At 46.2% G+C, this 25221-nt stretch overlaps 1 protein-coding gene and 1 long non-coding RNA gene across 2 annotated transcripts in view; one reads left to right on the top strand and one right to left on the bottom strand.

The window, feature by feature from the left end:
* Positions 1–25221, top strand: part of vps53 (VPS53 subunit of GARP complex) — a 355834-nt gene that overhangs the window by 21961 nt on the left and 308652 nt on the right. The window contains exon 4 of the mRNA XM_072469721.1: positions 14617–14683. Within this exon, the coding sequence (XP_072325822.1) occupies positions 14617–14683 (67 nt within the window). The remainder of the gene's footprint in view (positions 1–14616; positions 14684–25221) is intronic.
* Positions 1–25221, bottom strand: part of LOC140386887 (uncharacterized) — a 51839-nt gene that overhangs the window by 4768 nt on the left and 21850 nt on the right. The window contains exon 2 of the long non-coding RNA XR_011933703.1: positions 19244–19389. This is a non-coding gene — a long non-coding RNA (uncharacterized lncRNA). The remainder of the gene's footprint in view (positions 1–19243; positions 19390–25221) is intronic.

The following is a 25221-nucleotide window of genomic DNA, read 5'->3' on the forward strand; positions in this document are numbered from 1 at the left end:
GTTTGCGCTGAGCTTCACTGGAACATCGTAGCAGGCCAAGGACGGACATGTGGATGTGAGAGCAGGACGGTAGGTTGAAATTGCAGCGACAGCAAGGTCTGGGTCCTGCTTGCGGACGGACCAGAGGCACTGCCTCACTTGAAAAGAGTGCTTAGGCCCTGGGATGGTGAGCAGGTAGGAGGTAAAGGGGCAGGTGTCACACCGTCTGCGATTGCATGGGAAGAGGGTGAGGTGTTGGGGGTGATGGAGGAGTGAAGAAGGGTATCCCAGAGGGAAACGTTCCTGCAAAATGTGAAAAGCAACATTGCCTAAACTCTGGTTCAGTAGGCAACTTCTATTCTAATCTACAGAAAGGTTTTCCTGTTTAACTTAAATCCCCCTCCACTGTGGTCTTGCAGTCTCTTGTCCTGCCGCTCTCTCTGGGGGAAAATAAAATCGGATGAATCACTTCCTCCACCTTCTAAGTGATAAAGATGACATTCTGCCTAAATTTGAACAAAATAGATTGCCAAGTCTACTGTCCACGATTTCTGCCCACCAACCCATGCCATCTCTGCACCCCAAAATAAACATGTTCCACCTGACCCGAGCTTGAAACATTTTCAGATGGGATTACCAACTTTTGAATCTTAAAGGCATGACATTCTGTCACTTCAGTCTACACAGCCTGTTTTGTTATGTTGTATTTGAGGAAGTGGTTATCCTTGTGAAGAAATTGAAGCGTTTTTGCTCATAGAGGATTGTTTATTGTTCTGGTCACAGTGCATAGGGTTGAAATTAAACAATACTAGTAATTCATCAATGCACATAATAGTCTGATAAATTATAGGCTTTGGTTAATGTGAAATTAGATTCTTCCCTTGGAATAGAAAGGTGATTTAATATGTCTGTTGAATGCTGATTTATTAGTGCCATCATGTCCTGCAGCATCCCTGATAGCTGGATAAATATGGATGTCCCAAAATTCTACAATTTGAGGGTCAGAGTGTGCTAGTGATTACCATGTGCACAAGAGATAAACTTGGAAGCTCATGAATGGCTGATTGCCTAAATGTAGTTACACGAAATACAATTTTTGTTCCAAGATATTTTCAAATGAATTTGCAGCTGTACTTGAGTTGCAAGGCAGCAAGACTGTCTGGAGCTGTCTTTGATACAAGGCTATCCAGGAACCGAGGAATTAGGAGCAGAAGTAGGCAATTCAGCCCTTCGAGACTGCTCCGCCATTCAATCAGATCATGGCTGATCTCTTCCTGGTCTCAAATCCACCTCCTTCCCTACTTGTTCCCCATATCCCTTTATCGCGTTTTAAAAATCCAAGCTTTGTTTTAGAATATAAATACGTAAGGAGTAAGGAACAGGGTTTCAGAGTAGTTTAAATTCTAGGTCATGGAGTGATTGTGTTTATTCTGGCACAAGAAGTTGAGATCTTTTGGCAGCATGTGCTATATCTCGTAAATCCAGATTACAGTGACAAGGGACGGAGTTCCCCTATTCTGGGATTAAGATGCGGGGCGGGAAGGTGGAGTGCTTCCCCTTGTTGAGGCCGGAGGGAAAACATGCCAAATTTTCCGGCCTGACCTCATTAATTATGGAATTGGATGCTTTGTGCCATGTTCTATAGCGTGGTGGGGCAGGCCTGATGGTGCATAGTCCGCCATCCTGTCTGTGCGCCATGTTGAAAACATGTCCAACATCACTGACCCACAACTGAAGAAAGAAGGTGGATCCCCTGAAAATTAAAATATATCTCCAGGAGCATCCTGAGGCCAGAAGATGGACTTTCTTTTCTTTTGAGTACTTTTTAACATTTTTCCAATTAAGGGGCAATTTAGCGTGACCAATTCATCTATCCTGCACATCTTTGGGTTGAGGGGGTGAGGAATGTTCAAACTCCACACGGACAGTGACCGGGGCCAGGATCGAACCCGGGTCCTTGTTGCCGTGAGGCAGCAGTGCTGACCACTGCACCACCGTGCCATCCAAGGAACATTGAGGCTGGAAGATGGACCTCCTCCAGGACACCGAATCTGGAAAGACCTGCAGATGCCCCCCACTTCCCCCCCAACACTCTGCTGTGGTGTTCTGCGGTCCAGAGTTGCTGGTAACCCCCATCCTGAACTCTGGAGGCAGCCCCAGGCATTGTTCATGTGAGACCCGACAACTGCATGCCAATTTGTTCTTAATGTGCTTTGCCGTTGACGGGATGCAAATAGGGTCCACAACAGCCTCCAGTGGCTTTCCTGATCTGCCAAGGAAGGAGATCCCACGGGAAGTTGCCACTGGCATAAAACCGATTTTTCTTTGGACCTCCTACTGAATTCCCACCTGCCATTGAACCGAATTCTGTCCAAGGTTGGCTCATCAATCCCTCCGTCTCACTAAATTCGCTGAGATAATGGTCTTTGGGGAATATTTAGAGTGAAATCCTCAAAACAGCATGACCCAAAATTTGATGGGCATATTTTGCTGAATCAATATTTATTTTATATATTATACATTATTTTATATATTCTATATAAAATAAGCGTTCCTGTTCTCTGACAACTTCCGTGGAATATTTTTGATAGTGGGTTTGTGCAGGGAGCAGGCTATACTAGATCTGGCAATGTGCAATGAGACAGGATTAATTAACAACCTCGTAGTGAAGGTGCCTCGAGGTAGCAGTGATCATAATATGACTGAATTTCCATTAAGTTTGAAGGAGAGAGGAGATGATTTAAGATTAGTGTTTCAAACTTAAATAAGGGCAATTATGAAGTCATGAAGACAGAGTTGGCTAAAGTGAACTGGGAAATGAGGTTGAGGGATAGGCCAGTAGCCATGCTGTGGTGGACATTTAAGATATTTCCGATTACACAAAAGATGCATTCCATTTTGAAAGAAAGACTATAAGGATGGCACACCATCTGTGGCTAACTAAAGGAGTTAAAGATTGTATCAGGTTGAATATTCCGCAGAGTTGAGAGGCAGGTCAGATGATTGAACGGAATGTAAAGAACATCGAAGAATGACTAAACAATAAGGAGAGAGCGCTTAGAGTACGAGAGAAAGTTAGCTAGAAATATAAAAGCAGATAGTAAGAGTTTCTACAGGTATTTAAAAAAAAAAAAAGTTAAATGAGTGTTGGTCCTGTAGAGAGTGGGAATGGAGAACTAATAATAGAAAATAAGGAAATGGTAGATGAATTGAACAGATATTTTGTGTCTGTCTTCTCTGTAGAGGATTCGAATAATATTCCAGAAATAATTATGAATCAGAAGGTGAAAGTGAGGGAGGAACTTAAAACAATTACAATCACCAAGGAAAAGGTACTGAGAAAATGATTAGGCCTAAAAACTGACAAGCCCCCAGGTCCTGATGGACTACATCCTAAAGTCTTGAGAAGTGTCTGCTGAGCTAGTAGATGCATTGGTTTTAATATTCCAAAATTCCCTATATTCTAGAAAGGTCCCATCAGATTGGAAATAGTGACTACTACAGGCCAGTTAGCTTAACAGCTATTGTATAGAAATTGTTGGAATCTATTACTAAGGAGGTTATAGTGGAAGACTTTGGAAATCTCAATGTAATCAGACAGACTCAGCGTAGTTTTCTGACAGGGCAATCATGTTTGACTCATTTATTTGAGTTCTTTGAGGAAATAACTTGGGTAAAGGAGAACATGTGGATGTACTGTACGTAGATTTCCAGAAAGCATTTGACAAAGTGTCTCATCAAATGATACTACAAAGAGCTCAGTATATCGTAGGTAAAATCATGGGCAGAATTTTCCCATAATTTATCAGAGTTCAAGCTTTAACTGAAAATCAGAGTGTCGAATTTTTGGAGAAAGTCTTCTAACACTCTGAGCATAATAAATTTGGGGGCATGGTTTAAGGTGTCACTGGTGGGGAGGGGCCTGGTAGACCACAGGGATCAGGGTGCCCTTTAAAGAGGCTCCCCGATCTGAACTAAAAATAAACTTCCCACAGCAACCCTCAGGGAAATGGAGGAGACCCCCACTCCCCCCAGAGGATCCGCCCTGGCACTTTCCCCAGCACAGGTTGGCACTGCTGGATTGACTCTGCCAAGGCGCAGTGCAAAACTTTGCCGGAGGCAATTCCAGGGCACTGCCTGGGCATGTCCCCCTCCCCCTGGGGGCTATAATCACCTTTGCATTTCCGGGGTGATCCCCTCGACTCATTCACACCTTTATATACCTGTTCTAAACTACGCGTCGGTGACGTATGAATATCAAGTGACGGAGGGGGGGAGATCATGTGGCACATTAACTATATTAAAATTTGTTTAGATGCATGACAATGAGGTTCTCGCCCCTTGGGGCAGGAACTTTGTTATGCCACCACCAAGGGGTGGGGAAAATCGGGAAACGAGATCTCGCTGATGAGAATCTCGCTTCCCGACTTCTGCAAGGTTTTGCGCTCACGCTGCCATTTGCGCTCGTGGCGGACGCGGGCACACAATTGCCCCCTTTAACTTGGTTGGAGGATTGGTTATTGATGAGTGGACTGCCACAGACAGCAGTGCTGGGACCTCAACTATTTACAAATTATATTAATGACTTGGATGAAGGGACCGAATGTATGGTGGCTAGATTTGCCGATGACACAAAGATCTGTAGGAAAGTAAATTGTGAAGAGAACATAGAGTCTGCAAAGGGAGGGACATAGATAGGTTAAGTGAGTGGGCACAAATTTGGCAGATGGAGTATAATGTGGGAAAATGTGAAATTGTGCACTTTGGTAGGAAGAATATGAAAGCAGCATTTTTAAGTGGAGCGCGATTGCAGAACTCTGAGGTGCAGAGGGATCAGGGTGTCCTGGTACATGAATCAAGAGAAGTTAATATGGAGGTACAGCAAGTGATGAGGAAGACAAATGGCATGTTATTGTTTATTGCAATGGGAATGGTATATATTAGGCACTAGTTAGACACACCTGGAAAACTGAGCAGTTTTGGTCCCCTTATCTAAGGAAAGATATACTGGCATTGGCAGCAGTCCAGAGAAGGTTCACTAGCATGATCCTGGTCTGGAGGGATTTTCATATGAGGAGAAGTTAAGTAAATTGGGCCTGTACTCATTGGAGTTTGGTCAAATGAGAGGTGACCTTATTGAGACATATAGGATATTCAGAGGGCTTGATAGCGTAGATGCTGAGAGGATATTTCTTTTGGGAGAGTCTGGGACCAGAGAGCATAATCTCAGTAAGTTGTTGCACATTTAAGACAGAGATGAGGGGGTGGGATTTAGCGATCACCCCACTGTGTGTTCTCCGGCGGTGGAGGCGGCCCACCAGCGGGATCTACCGACCCCACTGTCGCCAATGGAATTTCCCGGTGACAGTACCCCTCATTGCCAGGAAACCCGTGCGCCGGCATGGGACCGGAATTTCCCCGTGGTCTCAACAGCCGGTAAATCCAGCCCGAGGAGAAATTTCTTCTCTCGGAGAGTAGTGAATCTGTGGAATTCTTTACTGCCGAGATCTGTAGAGGTTGGGTCGTTAAATATGTTCAAAGCTGAGATGGACAGATTTTCAATCAGTAAGGGAATCGAAGGTCATGGGGATAAGTTGGGAAAGTGGAGTTGAGTTTTGTATCAGATCAGTCAAGGGCAGCAAGCTGGTGCAGTGGTTGGCACTGCTGCCTCAGGGCACCGAGGACCCGAGTTCGATCCCGGCCCGGCCCAGGTCACTGTCTGTGTGGAGTTTGCTCATTTTCCCAGTGTCTGCGTGGGTCTCGCCCCATAACCCAAAAAGATTTGCAGGGTAGGTGAATCGCTCACGCTAAATTGCTCCTTAATTGAGAAAAAAAGAATTGGGCACTCTAAATTTATAAAAAAAAGATCAGCCCATGATCTCATTGTATGGCGGAGCAGACATGATAAGGTAAATGGCCTACTTCTGCTTCTGCATCGTACAGTCTAACAAAAGTAGAGTAGTTTTGCTACAGTTGTACAGGGCATTGGCGAGAGTACATCTAGAGTACGGTGTACAGTTTTGGTCCCATTCTTTAAGAAAGGATATAGGTGTGTTTGAAGCAGTTCAGAGAAGGTTCACTTGACTGATGCATTGGATGCGGGGGGTTATCTTATGAGGAAAGGCTGGGACTGTAGATTGGATTGGATTTGTTTATTGTCACGTGTACCGAGGTACAGTGAAAAGTATTTTTCTGCGAGCAGCTCAACAGATCATTAAGTACATGAGAAGAAAAGGGAATAAAAGAAAACACAACATATCCAATGTAACTACATAAGCACTGGCATCAGATGAAGCATACAGGGTGTACTGTTAATGTTAATTCCATTGGAATTTAGAGGTGATTTTAATGAAGCGTATAAGGGCCTGAGGGGATTTGACAGGCTGGATACTGGAAGGTTGTTTCCCCTTGTGGGAGAGACTGGAACTAAGGGGCACAGTTTAAAAAATAAGGATCTCCCATTTAAGACAGAGATTAAAAGACATTTTTTTCCCGGAGGATCGTAAATCTTAGAACTCTCTTCCCCAGAGAGCGGCGGAGGCAGGGTCAATGAATATTTTTATGGGCGAGGTATATGGATTCTTTTAAAAAAAAAAAAAAAAAAAATTTTTATTCAAATTTTCACAAAATATCAACAACAAAAAAAGAACAACCCCCCCCCCCCCCCCCCCCGTACATAAATAATAAATTAACAGCCATCGTCAACATGAAAGCAAATATACACGCCCACTCAAGCACGGGCAGCACGGTAGCACAAGTGATTAGCACTGTGGCTTCACAGCGCCAGGGTCCCAGGTTCGATTCCCCGCTGGGTCACTGTCTGTGCGGAGTTTGCACGTTCTCCCCGTGTCCGCGTGGGTTTCCTCCGGGTGCTCCGGTTTCCTCCCACAGTCCAAAGACGTGCAGGTTAGGTGGATTGGCCTTGCTAAAATTACCCGTAGTGTCCATAAAGGTTGGGAGGGGTTATTGGGTTGCGGGGATAAGGTGGAAGTGAGGGATTAATGTGGGTCGGTGCAGACTCGATGGGCCGAATGGCCTCCTTCTGCACTGTATGTTCTATGTAATCTATGTAAAACCGACCGACCCCCCCCCCCCCCCCCCCTGCTGCTGACCATCTTCTAACACTCTGCCAGGAAGTCTAGGAACGCTTGCCACCGCCTGAAGAACCCTTGCATCGATCCCCTTAAGGCAAATTTCACCCTGCCCTCGCACCCAAAGAACCGGCTTATCCTTGCCCCGGTCATGTAAGCCATATGCAGCACCTTAAATTGTATGAAGCTGAGCCTCGCACAAGAGGAGGAAGAGTTCACTCTCCCCAGGGCATCCGCCTACGTCCCCTCGTCAATCTCCTCACCCAACTCCTCCACCCACTTACCTTTTGGCTCCTCCACCGAGGCCTCTTCCTCCACCTGCATTACCTCATACATTGCCGAGATCCTCCCCTCTCCAACCCACACCCCCGACAGCACCCTGTCCTGGACCCTGCGTGGCGGCAACAGTGGGAACTCCACCACCTGCCGCCGAACAAACGCCCTTACTTGCATATATCTGAAGATGTTCCCCGGGGGGAGCCCGAACTTCTCCTCCAGCTCACCCAGGCTCACGAACTTCCCGTCCACAAACAGGTTCCCCATCCTTTAATACCTGCCCTGTGCTCAGGAACCCTCTGTCCATCCTCCCCGGGACAAACCGGTGGTTCCCCTGTATCGGGGACCACACCGAGGCCCCCACCTCCCCCACTGCCCCCAAATTTTGAGGGTTGCCGCCACCACCGGGCTCGTGGTATACCTCGTTGGAGGATGCGGCAGCGGCACCGTCACCAGCGCATCCAGGCTCGTGCCCACAAAGGACGCCATCTCCAGTCTCTTCCATGCCGCCCCCTCCCCCTCCATCACCCACTTACGCATCATCGCCACGTTGGTGGCCCAATAGTACCCACAGAGGTTAGGCAGCGCCAACCCCCCCCCCCCCTCCCTATCCCTGCACTGCTCCAGGAATCCAGGAACACCCTTCTCACTCTCGGGGTCTTCTGCGCCCACCACACAAACCCCATAATGCTCCTATTAACCCGCCTGAAGAAAGCCTTGGGGATCAGAATGGGGAGGCACTGGAACAGGAACAAAATTCTCGGGAGCACCGTTATTTTAACTGACTGCACCCTACCCGCCAAGGAGAGTGGCAGCACGTCCCACCTCTTAAGCTCCTCCTCCATTTGCTCCACCAGTCTCGTGAAGTTAAACTTATGCAGGGCCCCCCAACTCCTAGCCATCTGGACCCCAAGATACCTGAAACTCCTCTCTGCTCTTTTTAGTGTCCTCGCAAACCTCCATGGGTCCACCCCTCCCATCTGGTCCATGAACCCCCACAGCACCTTGGCCGCTGCCGGCCTCCTACCCATCCTCGACCTAGAGCGATCTAGTGCTGGGCCCAGCACCGTATTGAAATCCCCCCCAATTATCAGGCCCCCTGTCTCCAGGTCCGGAATCCGGCCCAACATACGCTGCATGAAGCCCGCATCGTCCCAATTCGGGGCGTAGACATTGACCAACACCACCCGCTCCCCCTGCAGCCTGCCACTTACTATCACATACCTATCGCCATTGTCTGCCACGATGCTCAACGCCTCAAACGACACTCTCTTCCCCACCAAGATCGCTACCCCCTGATTACTTGCATCCAACCCTGAATGAAACACCTGGCCTATCCACCCCTTTCTCAACCTTACCTGATCCGCCACCCTCCGGTGCGTCTCCTGATGCATGGCCACATCTGCCTTCAGCCCCTTCAAGTGCGCGAACACCCGGGCCCGTTTGACCGGCCCGTTCAGTCCCCTTACGTTCCAGGTTATCAGCCGGATCAGGGGGCTACCCGCCCCCCTCCCCCGCCGACTAGCCATATCCCCTCCTAGGCCAGCCACGTGGAGGTAGACAGATTCTTGTCTAACAAGGGGAGTCAAAGGTTATCGAGGGTAGGTGGATTGTGGCGCTGAGCCCACAATCGGATCAGTCAAAATCCTATCAAATAGAGAAGCAGGCTCAAGCTGCCGAAAGGCCTTCTCCTAATTTGTGTGTTCGTATTTTCATGATCCACCTTGATTTCAGTGCCTTTGATTTGCATTTCTGGACATTGCAATCAGAGCTCCCTTAGTGCTCCTTTTTAGCTAGTGAAGTGCTTGATGTGTTGAAAATAATTCCTGTGGCTGCCTTCCTTTGACTACTGGTGTGTTGGCAATGCTGTTGCACCCTTTTATATCTCACTGAAAATGCTGATCTTTGGTATATCTGAGGAAAATGAAAGACCCAGCCAACACATACAGATCTCTAGATTGTTGATGGGTTTTGCACGTGCTGTTATCTTATGTTATTTTTTTATTATTGTAACTGCGCTTGAATGAAATATGTGTCTCCCCTGTCTCTTCACATGAACTAAACCATTAGTCAGCACCATTTGCTTCTGCACACCTGTGGTTGAATCTTTTTTAAAATATTCGTTCAGGGGATCTGGGTGTCGCTGGCTGGGCCAGCATGTATTGCGCATCCCTAATGGCCCTTGGATTGCTCGGCCATTCCAGAGGACAGTTAAGAGTCAACCGCATTGCTGTGGGTCTGGAGTCACATGTAGGCCAGACCAGGTAAGGATGGCAGATTTTCTTTCCCAAAGGACATTAGTGAACCAGATGGGTTTTTACAACAATCGACAATGGTTTTATGGTCATCATTAGAGTTTTAATTCCAGATTTTTATTGAATTCAAATGTCACCATCTGCCATGGTGGGATTCGAACCCAGTTTCCAGACCATTACCCTGGATCTGTGGATTACTAGTCCAGTGACAATACCACTATGCCACCACTTCCCCAAACTGTGCACGTATTAATATACATACATTTTGGAAACTGTTAAAGGTCTGAACTATGATTTACACTTGTGACCCTTATTGGCCTATTGGATATTCATTGCTATTTGTGAAATTGGTCCAATTGCAATTTTTGCCATAACGTACGGACCTTGCACCTTTTTCTGACTTGACCATTCTAAAAGGTTAGCCAAATGGATATTTTTGTGCAGAAAACAATTCTAATTCCTCCTCCGGCTGCACGTACATTAAGAGCCGAACCTGCTTTAATCTTATGGCCGTGCTTCTGCCAAATGCACAACTATGTACTTGGAAGTGGCAGATCCTAGATTTAAATTCTCTCCTGTACAGCTGAGCTCAGGAGTCAGCTGAGTGGATTGGCCATGCTGAATTGCCCCTTACTGTGTCCAGAAATGTGCAGGGCAGGTTACAGTAGGTGTTTCTGTGCAGCTGAGATTAGCTGGGCACTTTTGAGTTTTGGTTGTAAGATTTAGGAGATATGTAATTTATCAGTATTCTAGTTGGGGCTGATGTGCCTTTTATTCCTGCCACCCTTACTCCCTCCGACCACCCCGTTCCAATGCACTACATGTAGAATTCCAAAGTATCCTAGAAAACAGATTTGGATATCTCTACAGCAAGAATCAGAGGAACCTGGCCAAATGAGTCAGAGGAAGTGGATACTAGTTTCTGGTGTCAGTGATACAAAAGGTTCAAACTTTCAGAAATTACCTTCAGCGTTAGTGCTATCATTATCAAATGAGGCTTCCCCGAGCCAAAGACTTGTCCAATAACCACCTGTTTTTGATTTTGCATTTAGTCCAGAATACATTTTTAAAGTTAATTCTGGTTCTCACTTTCTCTCATTTGTGAAACTTCTTTTTGGATCAATCTTCACATTTTTGCTCTTGGAATTTTACCCTGATTTCATAAACTTGGATCGTTAAAAGTTTGTTTTGGAGGTCCGGAAACTTATAGCCATCTACATAAGTTCATGTGAAAACAGTAGCATATTGAACTGTAATCATCACTAATTTGTTTGAATTGTGAGGAATTTAAGCGCAAAACACATGATTTAAAAATAAAGTCCTGTAGGATTATGTTGCTTCTTGCGATCAAACCACCATAAATTCTATTGCTTTATCTTTTAGCTTCACAAGAGAGCATACAGCCTTTGCTATCCTGTTTCCACCTACGCACCCAGTTGACTGTACACTATTGCATTCCACCACTGCAAGAAATCTTTAGGATACCAGTGCTTCCTTCTTTCAATACTCTTCTGACATAAATCATTTAGAAATAGCACCAAACTATATGTCTAAATGTTATGTTTGGGGGGAGTGTGTTACGAGAGAGTTTTTTGACCTCTTGGTCCAATCTGTCTTACTACTGGCGGGATACAAGCCCCTTCCTGCTGGCTGCATGGATCTTGCATTGTAGTGAGTTTGGCCCATTTCAGCCAAGATCCCAACACCGTTTTCCATTGCCCATAATTTAGCACCAGTTGGAAGCCTTAACTCAAGTGAGGCTACAAGATGGCTGGAATGGGAAAATGAAATGCTGCAAATCGGCCAGCTGTTCTGAAATTGAAGGTTAAAAATGTTATTGAAGCAGGCGGAAGGGGAACTTAAATATCGTGCTGCACCTGACCTCTGACTGATTAATGGTGACACTAGGTGCTAAAGTAAGAAAGGATTCCATTCCCAGCACTGTTATCACTCATAATTCCTGTGTGTGTGTGTGTGTGTGTGTGTGGTGTGTGTGGTGTGTGTGGTGTGTGTGGTGTGTGTGGTGTGTGTGGTGTGTGTGGTGTGTGTGGTGTGTGTGTGTGTGTCAGTGTGTGTGTGTGTCAGTGTGTGTGTGTGTCAGTGTGTGTGTGTGTCAGTGTGTGTGTGTGTCAGTGTGTGTGTGTGTCAGTGTGTGTGTGTGTCAGTGTGTGTGTGTGTCAGTGTGTGTGTGTGTCAGTGTGTGTGTGTGTCAGTGTGTGTGTGTGTCAGTGTCATGGTGGCGCAGTGGTTAGCACTGGGACTGGGGTGCTGAGGACCCGGGTTCAAATCCCGGCCCTGGGTAACTGTCCGTGTGGAGTTTGCACATTCTCCCCGTAACTGCGTGAGTTTCACCCCCACAACCTAAAAGATGTGCAGGTTAGGTGGATTGGCCACGCTAAATTGCCCCTGAATTGGAAAAAGAAATAATTGGGTACTTTAAATTTTTTTTTTTAAAAAGTGTGTATTACTTTAACTGTTTTGAAAGTGTTTTCTCATAAGTCCCTTCTTCATGATGAGCAATCTTAATCGGATTGAAATAAAAAGTTAAACAGTTCTTGCAATAAATTTTTGTTAACCACTGATTTAAAAAAAGTTTTTTTTTTAAAATTTAGCGTACCCAATTCATATTTTCCAATTAAGGGGCAATTCTTTAGTGTGGCCCATGCACCTACCCTGCACACCTTGGTTGTGGCGGTGAAACCCACGCAAACACGGGGAGAATGTGCAAACTCCACACGGACAGTGACCCAGGGCCGGGATCGAACCTGGGACCTCGGCGCCGTGAGGCAGCGGTGCTAACCACCGTGCTGCCCCCACTGAAGAAATATTTGCAGTTATTTTAGTGTGAACGCCATTGAATTGGGCTCAACCCTTAAACAAGGTAATGTAACCTCAATATTGTGCCTTTCACGACCTCAATATGCACTTTGCAGCCAATCAAGTGTTGAGTTAAGGCTGACACCAAAGAATTCTTGAAGCTGTCGCAGTTGAATATTTATATATAATTATTGATGTACTGCTTTCTTGCAGGTTACAATCAGTTAAGAGTTCATCTAGATTTGTGAATGCAGTGGTCACTGTCTCGTGTCCTGTTATAAAAAAAAAATATTTTTATTCTCCTCCTTTCTCACATTTTCTCCCAAATTTGCACCCACCAACAATAAACAGTTAGCAGTAACGAATATAAGTCAATCCCCATATCAACAACAACAATCCCATCCTCCCATCAACCCCCAAACAACTGCCCGCATGTTCATACAAACAAATAACAAAAGGGAATCAGGAATCGCCCATAGTCACCATGAACACATACAGCCCCCCCTCCCCCCAACTCTTCCAATTCGCCCCCCCCAACAATGTTATCCAGTTCTTGAAAATGCATATTGAATAACACCCATGAATTGTAGAACCCGTCCATCCTTCCCCTCAGTTCAAAACTTAACCTTTTCAAGAGTCAAGAATTCCAACAGGTCCCCCCGCCACGCCAGGTCACAGGGTGGAGAGGTTGCTCTCCATCCCATCAGGATCTGCCTTCGGGCGATCAACGAGGCGACATCTGTCTCTGCACCCTTTTCCAACCCTGGCTGGCCCAACACCCCGAATATGGCCTCCCGAGGGCCCAGGTCCAGTTTCACATGCACCACTTTCGAGATTACCCTAAAAACCTCCTTCCAGTAATCCTCCAGCTTTGGCCAGGAGCAAAACATATGAACGTGGTTTGCGGGCCCCCCCCCCCCCCCCCCCCCCCCCCGCAATGTTCACATACATCTTCTACCCCTCAAAGAGCCAGCTCAGCCTCGCCCTGGTGAGGTGTGCTCTATATACCACCAGCAGCTGTATCAGCCCCAACCTCGCAACGAGGTGGAGGCGTTCGATCTCCGGAGCACCTCACACCAGAACCCCTCCTGCATATACTCTCCCAACTCTTCCTCCCACTTTGCCTTGATCCCTTCCAGTGGTGCCTTCTCCTCTTCCAAAATAGCCCCATAAACCGCCGACACTATCACCTTCTCCAGTCCCCCTGTCGTCAGCACCTCGTCCAGCAATGTGGAGGCCGGCTCCACTGGGAAGCTCTGTATCTCCTTCCTGGCAAAATCTCGAACCTGCATGTATCTAAACATTTCCCCCTGCTCCAGCCCATACTACGCTTCCAGCTCCTTCAATCCTGCAAACCGACCCCCAAGAAATAAATCTTTTAGTGTCTTAATCCCCTTCTCCTCCCATTTCCGAAAATTTCCATCCCACTTCCCTGGCTCATATCTGTGGTTCCCCCGAATCGGCATTACCAGAACCATCCATTAACGATAATTTGCGATTTTATTTCTCCTGTGCATTATAAATTTGAATTCATTTAGTTATCAACCTTTCTCTATAAAATAAACAGTATTTTTTTCTTAGTGATATAAAACCCAACAATCTGAGAATCCAAAACTCAAGGCGAACAGAAAATGGTAACTTTAAAACGCCATTGAAGTGAACTGTGACTGAGAAAAATGATATAGCTTGATGGTAGATATCTTTTTTTAAATTTAGTGTATCCAATTAATTTTTTCCAATTAAGGGGCAATTTAGTGTGGCCAATCCACCTACCCTGTACATATTTGGGTTGTGGGGGCGAAACCCACGCAAACACGAGGAGAATGTGCAAACTCCACACGGACAGTGAACAGAGCCAGGATCGAACCTGGGACCTCGGTGCCGTGAGGCAACTGTGTTAACCACTTGCGCCACCGTGCTGCCCTGATGGTAGATATCTTGAAGGTTGGACCAGGCTTGCATCCAGTTGCATTGACTGAAGTTTATTATCAGTCCAGGCAAATGGTTTGTTCTCAATCATCCATTCTGAAACTGGCATTTTCCAGGATTTTTTGTGCAAGGTTGCAGCACTTTGCCAACAAATTGCATTTCACAAATTGTAGCATCTCTTGGGTGTGTTGTGCTACCCAAAGTCACTTGCCTACATTGTATAGCTGTTTTTATAACCTTGTGTTTTCGCTTGTATTTTCGTTTGCCAGGCGATTGGATGATGACATTCGAACCGTAGTGAGAGGACAGACCAATGTTGGGCAAGATGGCCGACAGGTATAAAACCACATTTCTCGATTGGTCCTCTTTTATAATCTGTGTTATGCTTAAAGTTCCCTATTTAGTCATGCCGGAGTCAATAGCTGCAAACTGACTTGACGGAGGGTAGAATCAGTTGTCGCTCATGGATGGTTTATTTGTTTGATTGTCTTATTTGTTTTATACTGGATTCAACCATGAACAACCTTTTGGAGGTTTTGTTTTTTACAAAAGATCCTCGACTGTGGGAGATGGGAATTTATTTCCTACCCCTTATGTGTAGTACCTCAGGTCACACATAGGAACAGAACATAAGCAGTATGTCACTGGAACACAGCGGAGTTTATGAAGATGAGAGACAAAAGGTTCAGGAGTAACCAAAAAGGCATAGAAGGTGTGGCATATGAAGCTGTGAAGATATCTTAAGAAGGAAAGCGAATGAATGCAACGGAAGGGCGCAAACATGATCAAGGTGTAACCAAAACATCTGTTTGGTGGGGGGGGGGGGGGGGGGGGGGAGGTCACGGGTGGGTACTCCTAATGTGGTTGGCACAAAACCTTGAGTTCTGAACCAGAATTGGTCTGTTTGTGTTTGTTTGTCAGTTTCTTGCCATTTCTTCTATCTCTCCTGCCTCTTACATGTCCTCCTCCTTCACTTGTTTCTCTTGTCTTCCTCTTTTGTCATGCTTTCTTTCAATTGTTACCTTTTCTCATTTCCTTAGCATTCATTCTTTCCCTTTCTTCATCTTGTCCTGCATTTCCTTTCATTTTTCACATTTTGGTAGAACGACTTAGGATGGATTGGGAAGCACTCAAACTGGACTTGCAACTATGCAGGCGGGGCGAGGAATCATTTGCACACTGCAGGCAGGTAGGTAAACACGTGGGCAGGGGAGCACCCGAGTCAGGCAAGCTGACAGGTAGGCTTTGTTCAGACAAGCAAGTGAACAAGCCCATCAACAGGTATTAGTGTGGCTGAGTCAGCTAGCAGGCTGACAAAGTGGCTTGAAAGGCTCATGAGGCGTGCAAGTAGGAGACTTTTACAATACATCATGCACAATCCAGAGTGTTTCCCAGTCATCTTCCATCTGACCACATCTGTTTGCAATCCGCTCACCCTGAACAGATCTAATTTGTTCCTGCTACAAGGTCTCTTGACCTGTGGTTTTGACACTAATTGGCAGAGTTCGTCCCTTCCACTCTACTTAGTGAGTAAACGGGTGGAGTAAGAAGCATTTTTCAGCTTGGGTGTGTTGGAGCGAGGTTGGGGTGCGAATGGTTCCAGGGAGATCAGGATCAGGCCACTGAAGGACCCAAGGGAAATGGGTCAGATGGAACTGTGGCATGCATGGGTGGGGTTCAGTCGTAGCAACTAAACCGAATTGGTCGGTGGAGCCAAAATGAGACAATGTGAACTGCAGCCTATTGGTACGAAGCAAAGCATTGGAGCTGAAGTGGTTAATAAGGTCCAATTGGTAATCAAACCAAATACAGTGAATTGAGCATAATATAAACAGAAAGTGCTGGGAAAAAATCAGCAGGTCTGGCAGCATCTGTGGAGAGAAAAACAGGGTTAAATATTTCAAGTCCAATATGACTCTCCACACACCAAATTGGTCATCCTGCTCCTGACACATCAGGAGGGTTCTTGTTATAACCTGCAAATACCTTACGGGGTGGGAATAATTAACTTCTCCATGAACCTTGCAGAATACAAGCTCCCCCTTGGGGCTGGGCACCTCTAAAGGATGTATAGTATATACAGACATCCAGTTTGGCACAAGGCAGATCCAGTTGGGATCTACTGTGTAATATATATAATAGTTATTGTAAATAAACAAAGTTTCTTTGAACTACTTGGTGTGGACTCCTTCATGGCTGTATAAAAGTTCTTCAAGAGGTAACTCTTTTAAAAAATATATATTTTTTTTTATTCGGAACATTTCCCATTTTACAATATACACAACAATCACTTAACTTTATACAATTTTTGCAATAAACAAACAATCCACCACATATGTCCCCCTTTTGTGCAACCCCCCCCCCCCCCCACACTTTCTGATGACTACCAGTTCTTAAAGAAGTAGATAAACAGTCTCCACCTCAAACAGAACCCCTCCTCCTCCGATCCCTTAATGGTGTACTTAATTTTCTCCAGATGCAAAAACTCTTGATAGGTTCCCCCACCCAAATCGGTGCTCTAGACGGCTCTGATGCCCGCACCCTAGCAAAGTCCTCCTCCGGGCTATCAGAGGGGCAAAAACCAATACATCAGCCCTTTCCCCCTCCTGCAGCTCTGGTTTATCCGAAACCCCAGATATTGCCACCCACAGGAACGCCGCAACCTTTACCCCCAAACTCTCTGAGATATTCTCGAAAGAGTACTCCCAGAACTTCCCTAATTTAGGGCAGGACCAAAACATGTGCAAGTGGTTCGCCAGCCCCCTTGAACAACGCTCACATCTGTCCTCCACCTCTGGAAAAAACTGTTTCATGCATGTTTTAATCATGTGTGCTCTGAGCACCACTTTAAACTGGATTAGGCTCATCCTTGCTCATGAGGTAGAGTTTACCCTATGTAGGGCCTCCATCAAATGTACAGCCCAACTCTTTCCCATTTTCTCTTTATCTCCTCCAGCAAAGCGATCCCCTTCTTCATCAACTGCCCATAAATATCAGAGATCTTCCTTTCCCTACCTCATCCAAAGACACTACCTTATCCATCAGAGAGGGGGGCGGCAACAGAGGAAACAGAGAAAGCTCCTTCCGAACAAGGTTCCTCGCCAGTAGATACCTGAACCCATTCTCTTCTTTGGGGTAGCTGAATATTACCAGTCCACCACCAGAATGGCCTCTACCAACTTATGTTTCTCTATTCTTCCTGCCTTATCCATGTGAGCCTTAATCAAGATCCGCTTCCCCCTAATCGCCTTCTTTAATGCCTCCCAGAACGTGGAAGGTGAGACCTCACTCTTATTAAATTCCACCTATGCTCCGATAGCAGCAGGTATCCTCTCACATGCCCCTTTATCTGCTAGCAATGCCACATCCACCCTTCACAGAGATTGCTGGGCGCAGCCCCTCGCCATACACAAATCCACATAGTATGGAGCGTGGTCAGATATGGCAATCGCCGAATATTCCAATTCTACCATCCCAGGGAGCAGCGCCTTACCCACTATGAAAAAGGCAATGCAGGACTAAACCCAGTGCACATGTGAAGAAATGGAGAACTTCTCCCTCGGGTGTCTAAATCTCCATGGATCCGCACCCCCCATCTGCTCCATGAGGTTGAGCAGCTCCTTTACCACCCCTGATATCTTAAGGAATTTGGGGCACGACCTGACCAGTCTGGGGTCAAGTGCACAATCTTCACCCATAAACACCCAATGAGTATCCAGAGCTGGGACGGCCACCAGCACCCTCTTGATAAACTCCGTATCCTACCAATTCGGAGTGTGCACGTTCACCAAAACCACAGGAGTCCCCTCCAGGCCCCCACTCATCATCACGTATCTGCCCCCCCGGATCCACCACTATGCTACCCACCGAGAAGGCCACCCTGTTGTCAATGAGCACCGAGGTTCCTCTCGTCTTCACGTCGAAACTAGAATGGAACATTTGCCCACTCACCCTTTCCCAACCTCGTTTGATCCCTGATCCTCGGGTCTCCAAGTGGTAACTCTGAATAAGAATATGCATTCTGTTCAAATGTTGGTTTAAAGGCTAATTTTTAACGAGGAGACAAATTGAAGATGCCGATCATACCAACTTTACAACATTTTTAAAGTAGTCATTCCAGCTATTTGATTAAAAAAAAAAGAACAATTTGCTTGTATAGATTTCTGCTATTAACATGACTAGAACTAGCTGTTTGAATCCAATTGGTTTTGATTGACTCGCATCTCAGCAGTTGGATAATGGCAAATTTCTATTTCAGCTAGGGCAGTCATTAGCCCACAGTCAAGAGCATGTGCAAGATGCAAGGCTATTAACTATACCGATCAGCAAGAATTCTTTCTACAAGTTGCTTTCTGGGGCTGAAGGACCCATGTAGCTCATCTGCAGAATGTTAACCATCAGTCTTCTCTCTCCTGCCGGCTGCATATAAGTGATTTTAAGGCTGTAATTTAGTCAAAGTGTTCTGATCTCTTCTAAACCTTTGAGACGAGTGCAGTTCCCTCATCCATATGGAGATGCTCATATTCTATAAGAATGCCAGTGCAAAAAACAGATACAGAAAGGTTTTCCCATTTGGGGACCTGTTATTAAAACAGGGAGCTTCCGGTAGTTTTAAATTCCTTTGTGCAAATATGCAAGCTTGCGTTTGTGAGAATGAAATACAGAACTCTACAGGCCTTGCTGGTCTGGTTCCAGGACAGCGGTACGAGCACTGTCCCCTGACATTGCTCTTTGTTATTTCTCCGCCTGTTGCAAGACACGTTTTGGGAACACTGAGCTCCCTTTGCAAGTGCACGCAACCCTATATTTATTAGAGGCCGCTCTTTCAATCTAAGCATTTTGATCTGCCGGCTTTGATACTACAAGCATTATAACGTTAGTGCATTTAACTGGAACCTTGTTTTTGGTGAGACGGGGAAACCGGTGAATTTGGTAGCACCTTGAGACCCCTCCAAACAGAGGAGGCTGTTTGGATTATTTATCTCCCCCGACTGTAGCCGGCTGTGGGAGAACCAGGCCTTCGCTTCGCCAGTAGCCATAACCTAGAAGTGTTTAAAAAGAAAGAAAACAGATTAAGCGATAGAGAGCAGGCTATAAATATTTATAGTCTAATTTTTTAAAATATGTGTAAGTGACAAAATGCCAAGAAAAGTGTGGAAATAGTTTAATTGTTTCCATATTTTGTGTGCTTTCAAAGGACAATGTGAGATATTGTAACGTGACATAATACCATCGCCAAAAAAAGAAAAGCTGAATTCATTTGTAGCAGTTATATGTGTGTGTGCGTGCATATATATATATATATATAAATATATTCACACACACACACACACTCTGATCTGTGCAAAAGTTGCTGATGTTAGTGACAGTAATGTGATGACTTTGACGATACTAAAATAGGTGGGAAAGCAGGCATGAAGAGGTGATAAAGATTTTGCAGACGGCTTTGGATAGGTTAGGAGATTGGGCCAAAATTTGGCAAATGGAGTTTAATGTAGATAAGTGTGAGGTTATCCATTTTGGATGAAAAAATAGAAAAATTATTATCTAAATGGAAAGAAAATTCAAGGATGCATCTGGGCAGAGGGATATGGGTGTCTTTGTTCATGAATCGCAGAAAGTTGGTATGCAGGTACAGCGTGTAATTAAAAAGGCAAGTGGAACAATAGCGTTTATTGCAAAAGGAATGGAGTATAAAAGCAGAGAAGTGTTATTGCAATTGTATCGGGTGTTTACAAGACCACATCTGGAGTATTGTGTCCAGTTTTGGTCTCCTTATTTGAGGAAGGATGTGGTGGCATTGGAGGCAGTTCAGAGGAGGTTCACCAGATTGATTCTGGGGATGAAAGGGTTGACGGGTGAGGAGAGATTAAACAGTTTGGGCTTATACTTGCTGGAGTTTAGAAGAATGAGAGGCGCTCAGATCAAGGTATATAAAATACTAAAAGGGATTGATAAAGTAAACGTAGACCAAATGTTCCCCCTTGTGGAGAAATCTGGAACAAGTGGACATGGATATAGGTTGAGAGGCGGTGGATTTAGAACTGAGATGAGGAGGAACTACTTCTCGCAGAGGGTGGTGAATTTGTGGAACTCGCTGCCCCATAGTGCGGTGGAATCTGAGTCACTAAATGGTTTCAAGAAGGATAGATAAAACGTGAGTGAAAGGGAGCTGGGCAACAGGTAGCGAGGTGGATTTGGGACCAGGAAGAGATCAGCCGTGATCTGATTGAATGGCGGAGCAGGCTCGAGGGGCTGAATTGCACACTTCTGCTCCTATGTCTTATGTTCCTATGGTGATGCCCCCAAGCTAAAAAGGGAAAATCCATCTGGGATTCCATTCCTGATCTTCTAGTTTCGCTGCAAATTGCTTGCTGCCGCTATTGGCTTCAGGGTGTGGTTCTCTTATTGCTGACTAAACCAGCATATGACTGCAGGAGAATCCAGAAGAATCGTGAGAAATAGTTTTTCGAAAGCTTATGTTCGACACATGTTGCTGCTTCATAATCCAGTGCATGTTTAGCAAAATGCTCCGGGACCATACCTGGGTATTTGGCTTCATTTTGGGCTTTAATGGGCTCTTGCCTTTTGTACGGTGAAACTTGCGGATGACAATTGCTTCTTCAAGAGATTTGCCCAATCCTAACCTTGGGCCGTATTTAACGGCCTTATCGCGCCCGACTTGGTGTCGGGACGAGGATGTTGAATCTCTCGAAAGGCCTCTTAAGATTTGCGACACTCGAAATGCCTTGCCAGATTCAGTGGAGTCTCGTGAGATGTCGAGATCTGGATCTCTCCCTCGCTGGGTGTGATCTAGATGAACATATTTAAATATGTGTTTGCGGGATTCTCCCAGAGCCCAGGACTTAACGGCTGCACCTGGGAGACCTTGCCACGGCGCAGTTTAGTACTGGTTTCCACAAACATGGACCGGTCCTAATGGTACCGGGAAGGGGGGGGTGGGGTTCTCGCAGGCCAAGAGAGACCTCTGGAGGCTTGGGGACAGGGCAGGGTGGCACTTGGCATTTGCCAGGGTGCCCAGGTAACACTGTCAAGTTGACAGAGATAATACCAGGGTGGCAGTGCCAGGATGCCCAGGTGCCAGGTTGGCACTACCAGGAATCGGGCCCGGGGGTCTTTACTGGGGTGAGGGGGAGCTAAAGGGAGGGGGGGAGATCGGGGCAGCTAGACAAAAGGGTTCCCCGATCTGCGAGGAGCGTTAATGACTCTTAAGTGTGGCCTCAGCGGAGAGAAACTTCCCGAGGCCAAAAGAAATAGCTAAACGCGCCCAAAACTGGACATAAATTATTTTCCAGTTAAATTGCATCCCTTATTACTGAGGATTCCAGATAAGGTGTAAAAGGCCTGCTAATGTTCTTGGTGTTTGTCAGTTATGGTGCTGTCTTTAGTGGCCACAGAGGAGCCCAAAATGAGAGGCCTAAAGAAACTTATTTTATTACAAAGTAAACTATATACACAGTACATGCCAGGTCCCAGCCGGGAGTACCCATACTCTGCTCCCATCTGGGCCGGCTTTTATGCTGGAGTCCATTTCGTCCAGCGGGGAAGCTCGTATTCCATGAGGCTCACGAGCTGTCCCCATAAGTTTCATGTGGGTTATAACACTGTCCTACTGCTGTGTATGCTTTGGCGTGAGGAATGAAACTCCTGGCAGCTGAGGGCATGAGGAAAGTATGTGAATTTGCAGATGGCTGTGTAACTCTAGTTTGCACAAGTCCATGTACATAGAACATACAGTGCAGAATAAGGCCATTCAGCCCATCGAGTCTGCACCGACCCACATTAAGCCCTCACTTCCACCAATAACCCCTCCTAACCTTTTTGGACACTAAGGGCTAATTTATCATGGCCAATTCACCTAACTCGCACATCTTTGGACTGTGGGAGGAAACCGGAGCACCCGGAGGAATCCCACACAGACACTGGGAGGACCACCTCACCATGTGAATGGTAAATTGTGTGCTTTGCCGTGTGGGTACAGACATTGTCAGGTCAATATTGGAAGTGTGCCCAATTTGGAATTGGCTTCAAAAGTCAAATTTAAGAACGATTGTATAATTTAGGTCTACGGTGCTTTAGCATAATAAACAATGGACTCCCACAGCGTTGGAAAGTATAAATGTCACCCTGTCCTTCTGATCCTTTACAATGCTTATTAATCAGATGTTAAACAGAAGAAGGTAAGATTTTGTCTTTAGGATTTGGGAAGTAAGATTGTCACGTTCATTTTTCATATCAGGCCTTTAACTGCTTGATAATGTAGCATGGAGTGCTGTGCTCTATGGCCCAGACTGCCACGATTTAAAGGGCCAAAGTAGGATTTCATCAGTTTGTAACTAGAGATGCACAGCGATGAAAATGATCACGTGGAACTTGAACGAAATTCCATCCCACAAAGCCGTATCACATCAATTCATGTGTCAGCAGTTATCACGTCTATATCAAAGAGCAAACCTTCCCAATGGCTGATACAGTGGCCCTCATACAACTCTGCAAACTCCCAGAGAGGGCTTTGGCGATCTTGCCTTATTCAAACTTAAATAGAATGACAGACAGGGGCTGCAGTGCATCTGTGGGTGGGTCAGGTTGTAGTCAGTACAAAAGCTGTTTGAGATTCCTTTCTGAGCCTGATAACTGTACCATCCCAGGAAGTAGTGTAAATCCCGCAGGAAGTGGGACCGAGAAAAAACAAACGAGGAGCGGATCAGTTTACTGGACTGTCTTCACACATGTTACTGCTTCCAGATGTGGCTTTCACTCTGAACAGAGCTTCCATTGTTGAATTAACTGTGAGGTGACAACATTCTATTTGGTTTCGGAGTGATGAATAAACGGGTTTTCAAGTCCTGATATCAGGAACAGACAGTTAATTTTTTTGTTCCCACTGGTGTTTATGGTAGTTTCACGTTCTCATCCTACAATAATTCACAAAAACGTCACTCTAACATTGTAACATCTAAAGTTCAATTTACACTGATGGCAAACTAGAATTTTTAAAAAACCCACAAATGCCATTGCAATTTAATTGACCCTGATTAGCCTACATTTATTACCCACTCCTTGATGCCTTTGATTGTTATTACAATTGGGTGAGTTGCTTGGTTGCCTCAAGAGGATATTAAGAATCAATTACCTTGGCAGATTCCCTTCCTTGAAGGATATCATGAACCAGTTTGATTGTTCCAACAATTCAGCGTTTTTTCGCAGTCATCTTCTTGCTGGTACTGATCCACAAATTAATGATTCAGTTTCGCAACCTTACCATGAAGCCACCAATTTCGACAACACTAGCAGAGTTTGATAACCATTGCACCGCCGCTTTTGTTATTTACATGAACGCTGTTTTCCCTTGGTTTGCGCTGATACCCAAGATCTTGTTGTTTGCCTTTAGAAAAACTTGTTATTCCCTTCCCATTTTGCATTTCTATTTTCACTGTTTTATACTCTCACACCAGCTGCCACTGTGCCATGTATTAATATTGATCAGGGAGGCAGGTTGTCTGGTCGCAGGCCTCTAACAATGCCACCATTGAACAATCTGTTTGCACTTGATTTGTTTCTTGTTAAATAACCCAAATTACAAGTATGGGCGCACTCTTAATAAACTGCAAGTCATCTACATGCCATGGCCCACTGCTGGAATGCCTGTCCCGCCGGCGAGAATCAAACCACCTCTCTTACCGGCGGGACAAGGCGGCGCGGGCGGGCTCTGGGGTTCTGGGGGGGGCGCGGGGCGATCTGGCCCCAGGGGGTGCCCCCACGGTGGCCTGGCCCGCGATCGGGGCCGACCGATCCGCGGGCGGGCCTGTGCCGTGGGGGCACTCTTTTCCTTCTGCCTTCGCCATGGTCTCCACTATGGCGGAGGCGGAAGAGACTCCCTCCACTGCGCATGCGCGGGGATGCCGTGAGCGGCCGCTGACGCTTCCGCGCATGCGCCACACGGCAAAGTCAGTTTCGCGCCAGTTAGCGGGGACCCAAGGCCTTTCCCGCCAGTTGGCGGGGCGGAAATCAGTCCGGCGCGGGCCTAGCCCCTCAAGGTGAGGGCTCGGCCCCTCGAGATGCGGAGAATTCCACACCTTTGGGGCGGCGCGATGCTGGACTGATTCGCGCCGTTTTTGCCGGCGGACATCGCGCCGATATCGGAGAATCCCGCCCCAGATCTCTCCCACCATGGGTGCTGCATTCAGCCTGAACTCTCTCTTCTACCTCTCTGTGCTTGTGCTGAACCACTCACCTTGCTGAAGCACAGCAAATCATGGACCATCTTCCTCAATTGGACCCAAGATCTTCCATGGTCTCCTGCATTCACGGTGGAGGCCATGTCCTCTTCGTTGTTGTGGGTGGGCTCTGGAGGCCAGCAGGATATAATATGGAGTTCTGTCTCTGGCACTCCGCCACATTGGATCTGGAGGTCCTGGTTGCTGAATCGGGATCCAAATGGCGTGTATGTTCCTGACCACAAACTACCCAGCTACCCAACAGTCATACTGTTGTTCCATGTCACTGTGTAGCTATGATGTGGAGATGCCGGCGTTGGACAAGGTGGGCACAGTAAGAAGTCTTACAATGCCAGGTTAACCTGGTGCTGTAAGACTTTTTACTGTGTGTAGCTGAGAGAGTCCTGGTCAAGTGCATGGCCACACCCTGAGAGATGGGCGGAACGAGGGTAGGTGGAATGACAAAGGATTGTGCCAAATGTGGTGTATATCAGTCATCCTCTAAGGCATAATACGATCATGAGTCAGTACGGAATATTGTGAGCAGTTGACATTGCCAAGAAGCTGCCATCTCCATGGCTGTCATGAAGCATTTCCAGCCTTAACTTCGTCGAGTGCGCTCCTTCATCACTATGT

The sequence above is a fragment of the Scyliorhinus torazame genome, chromosome 12, assembly GCF_047496885.1.
Source record: "Scyliorhinus torazame isolate Kashiwa2021f chromosome 12, sScyTor2.1, whole genome shotgun sequence".
Lineage (NCBI taxonomy): Eukaryota > Metazoa > Chordata > Chondrichthyes > Carcharhiniformes > Scyliorhinidae > Scyliorhinus > Scyliorhinus torazame.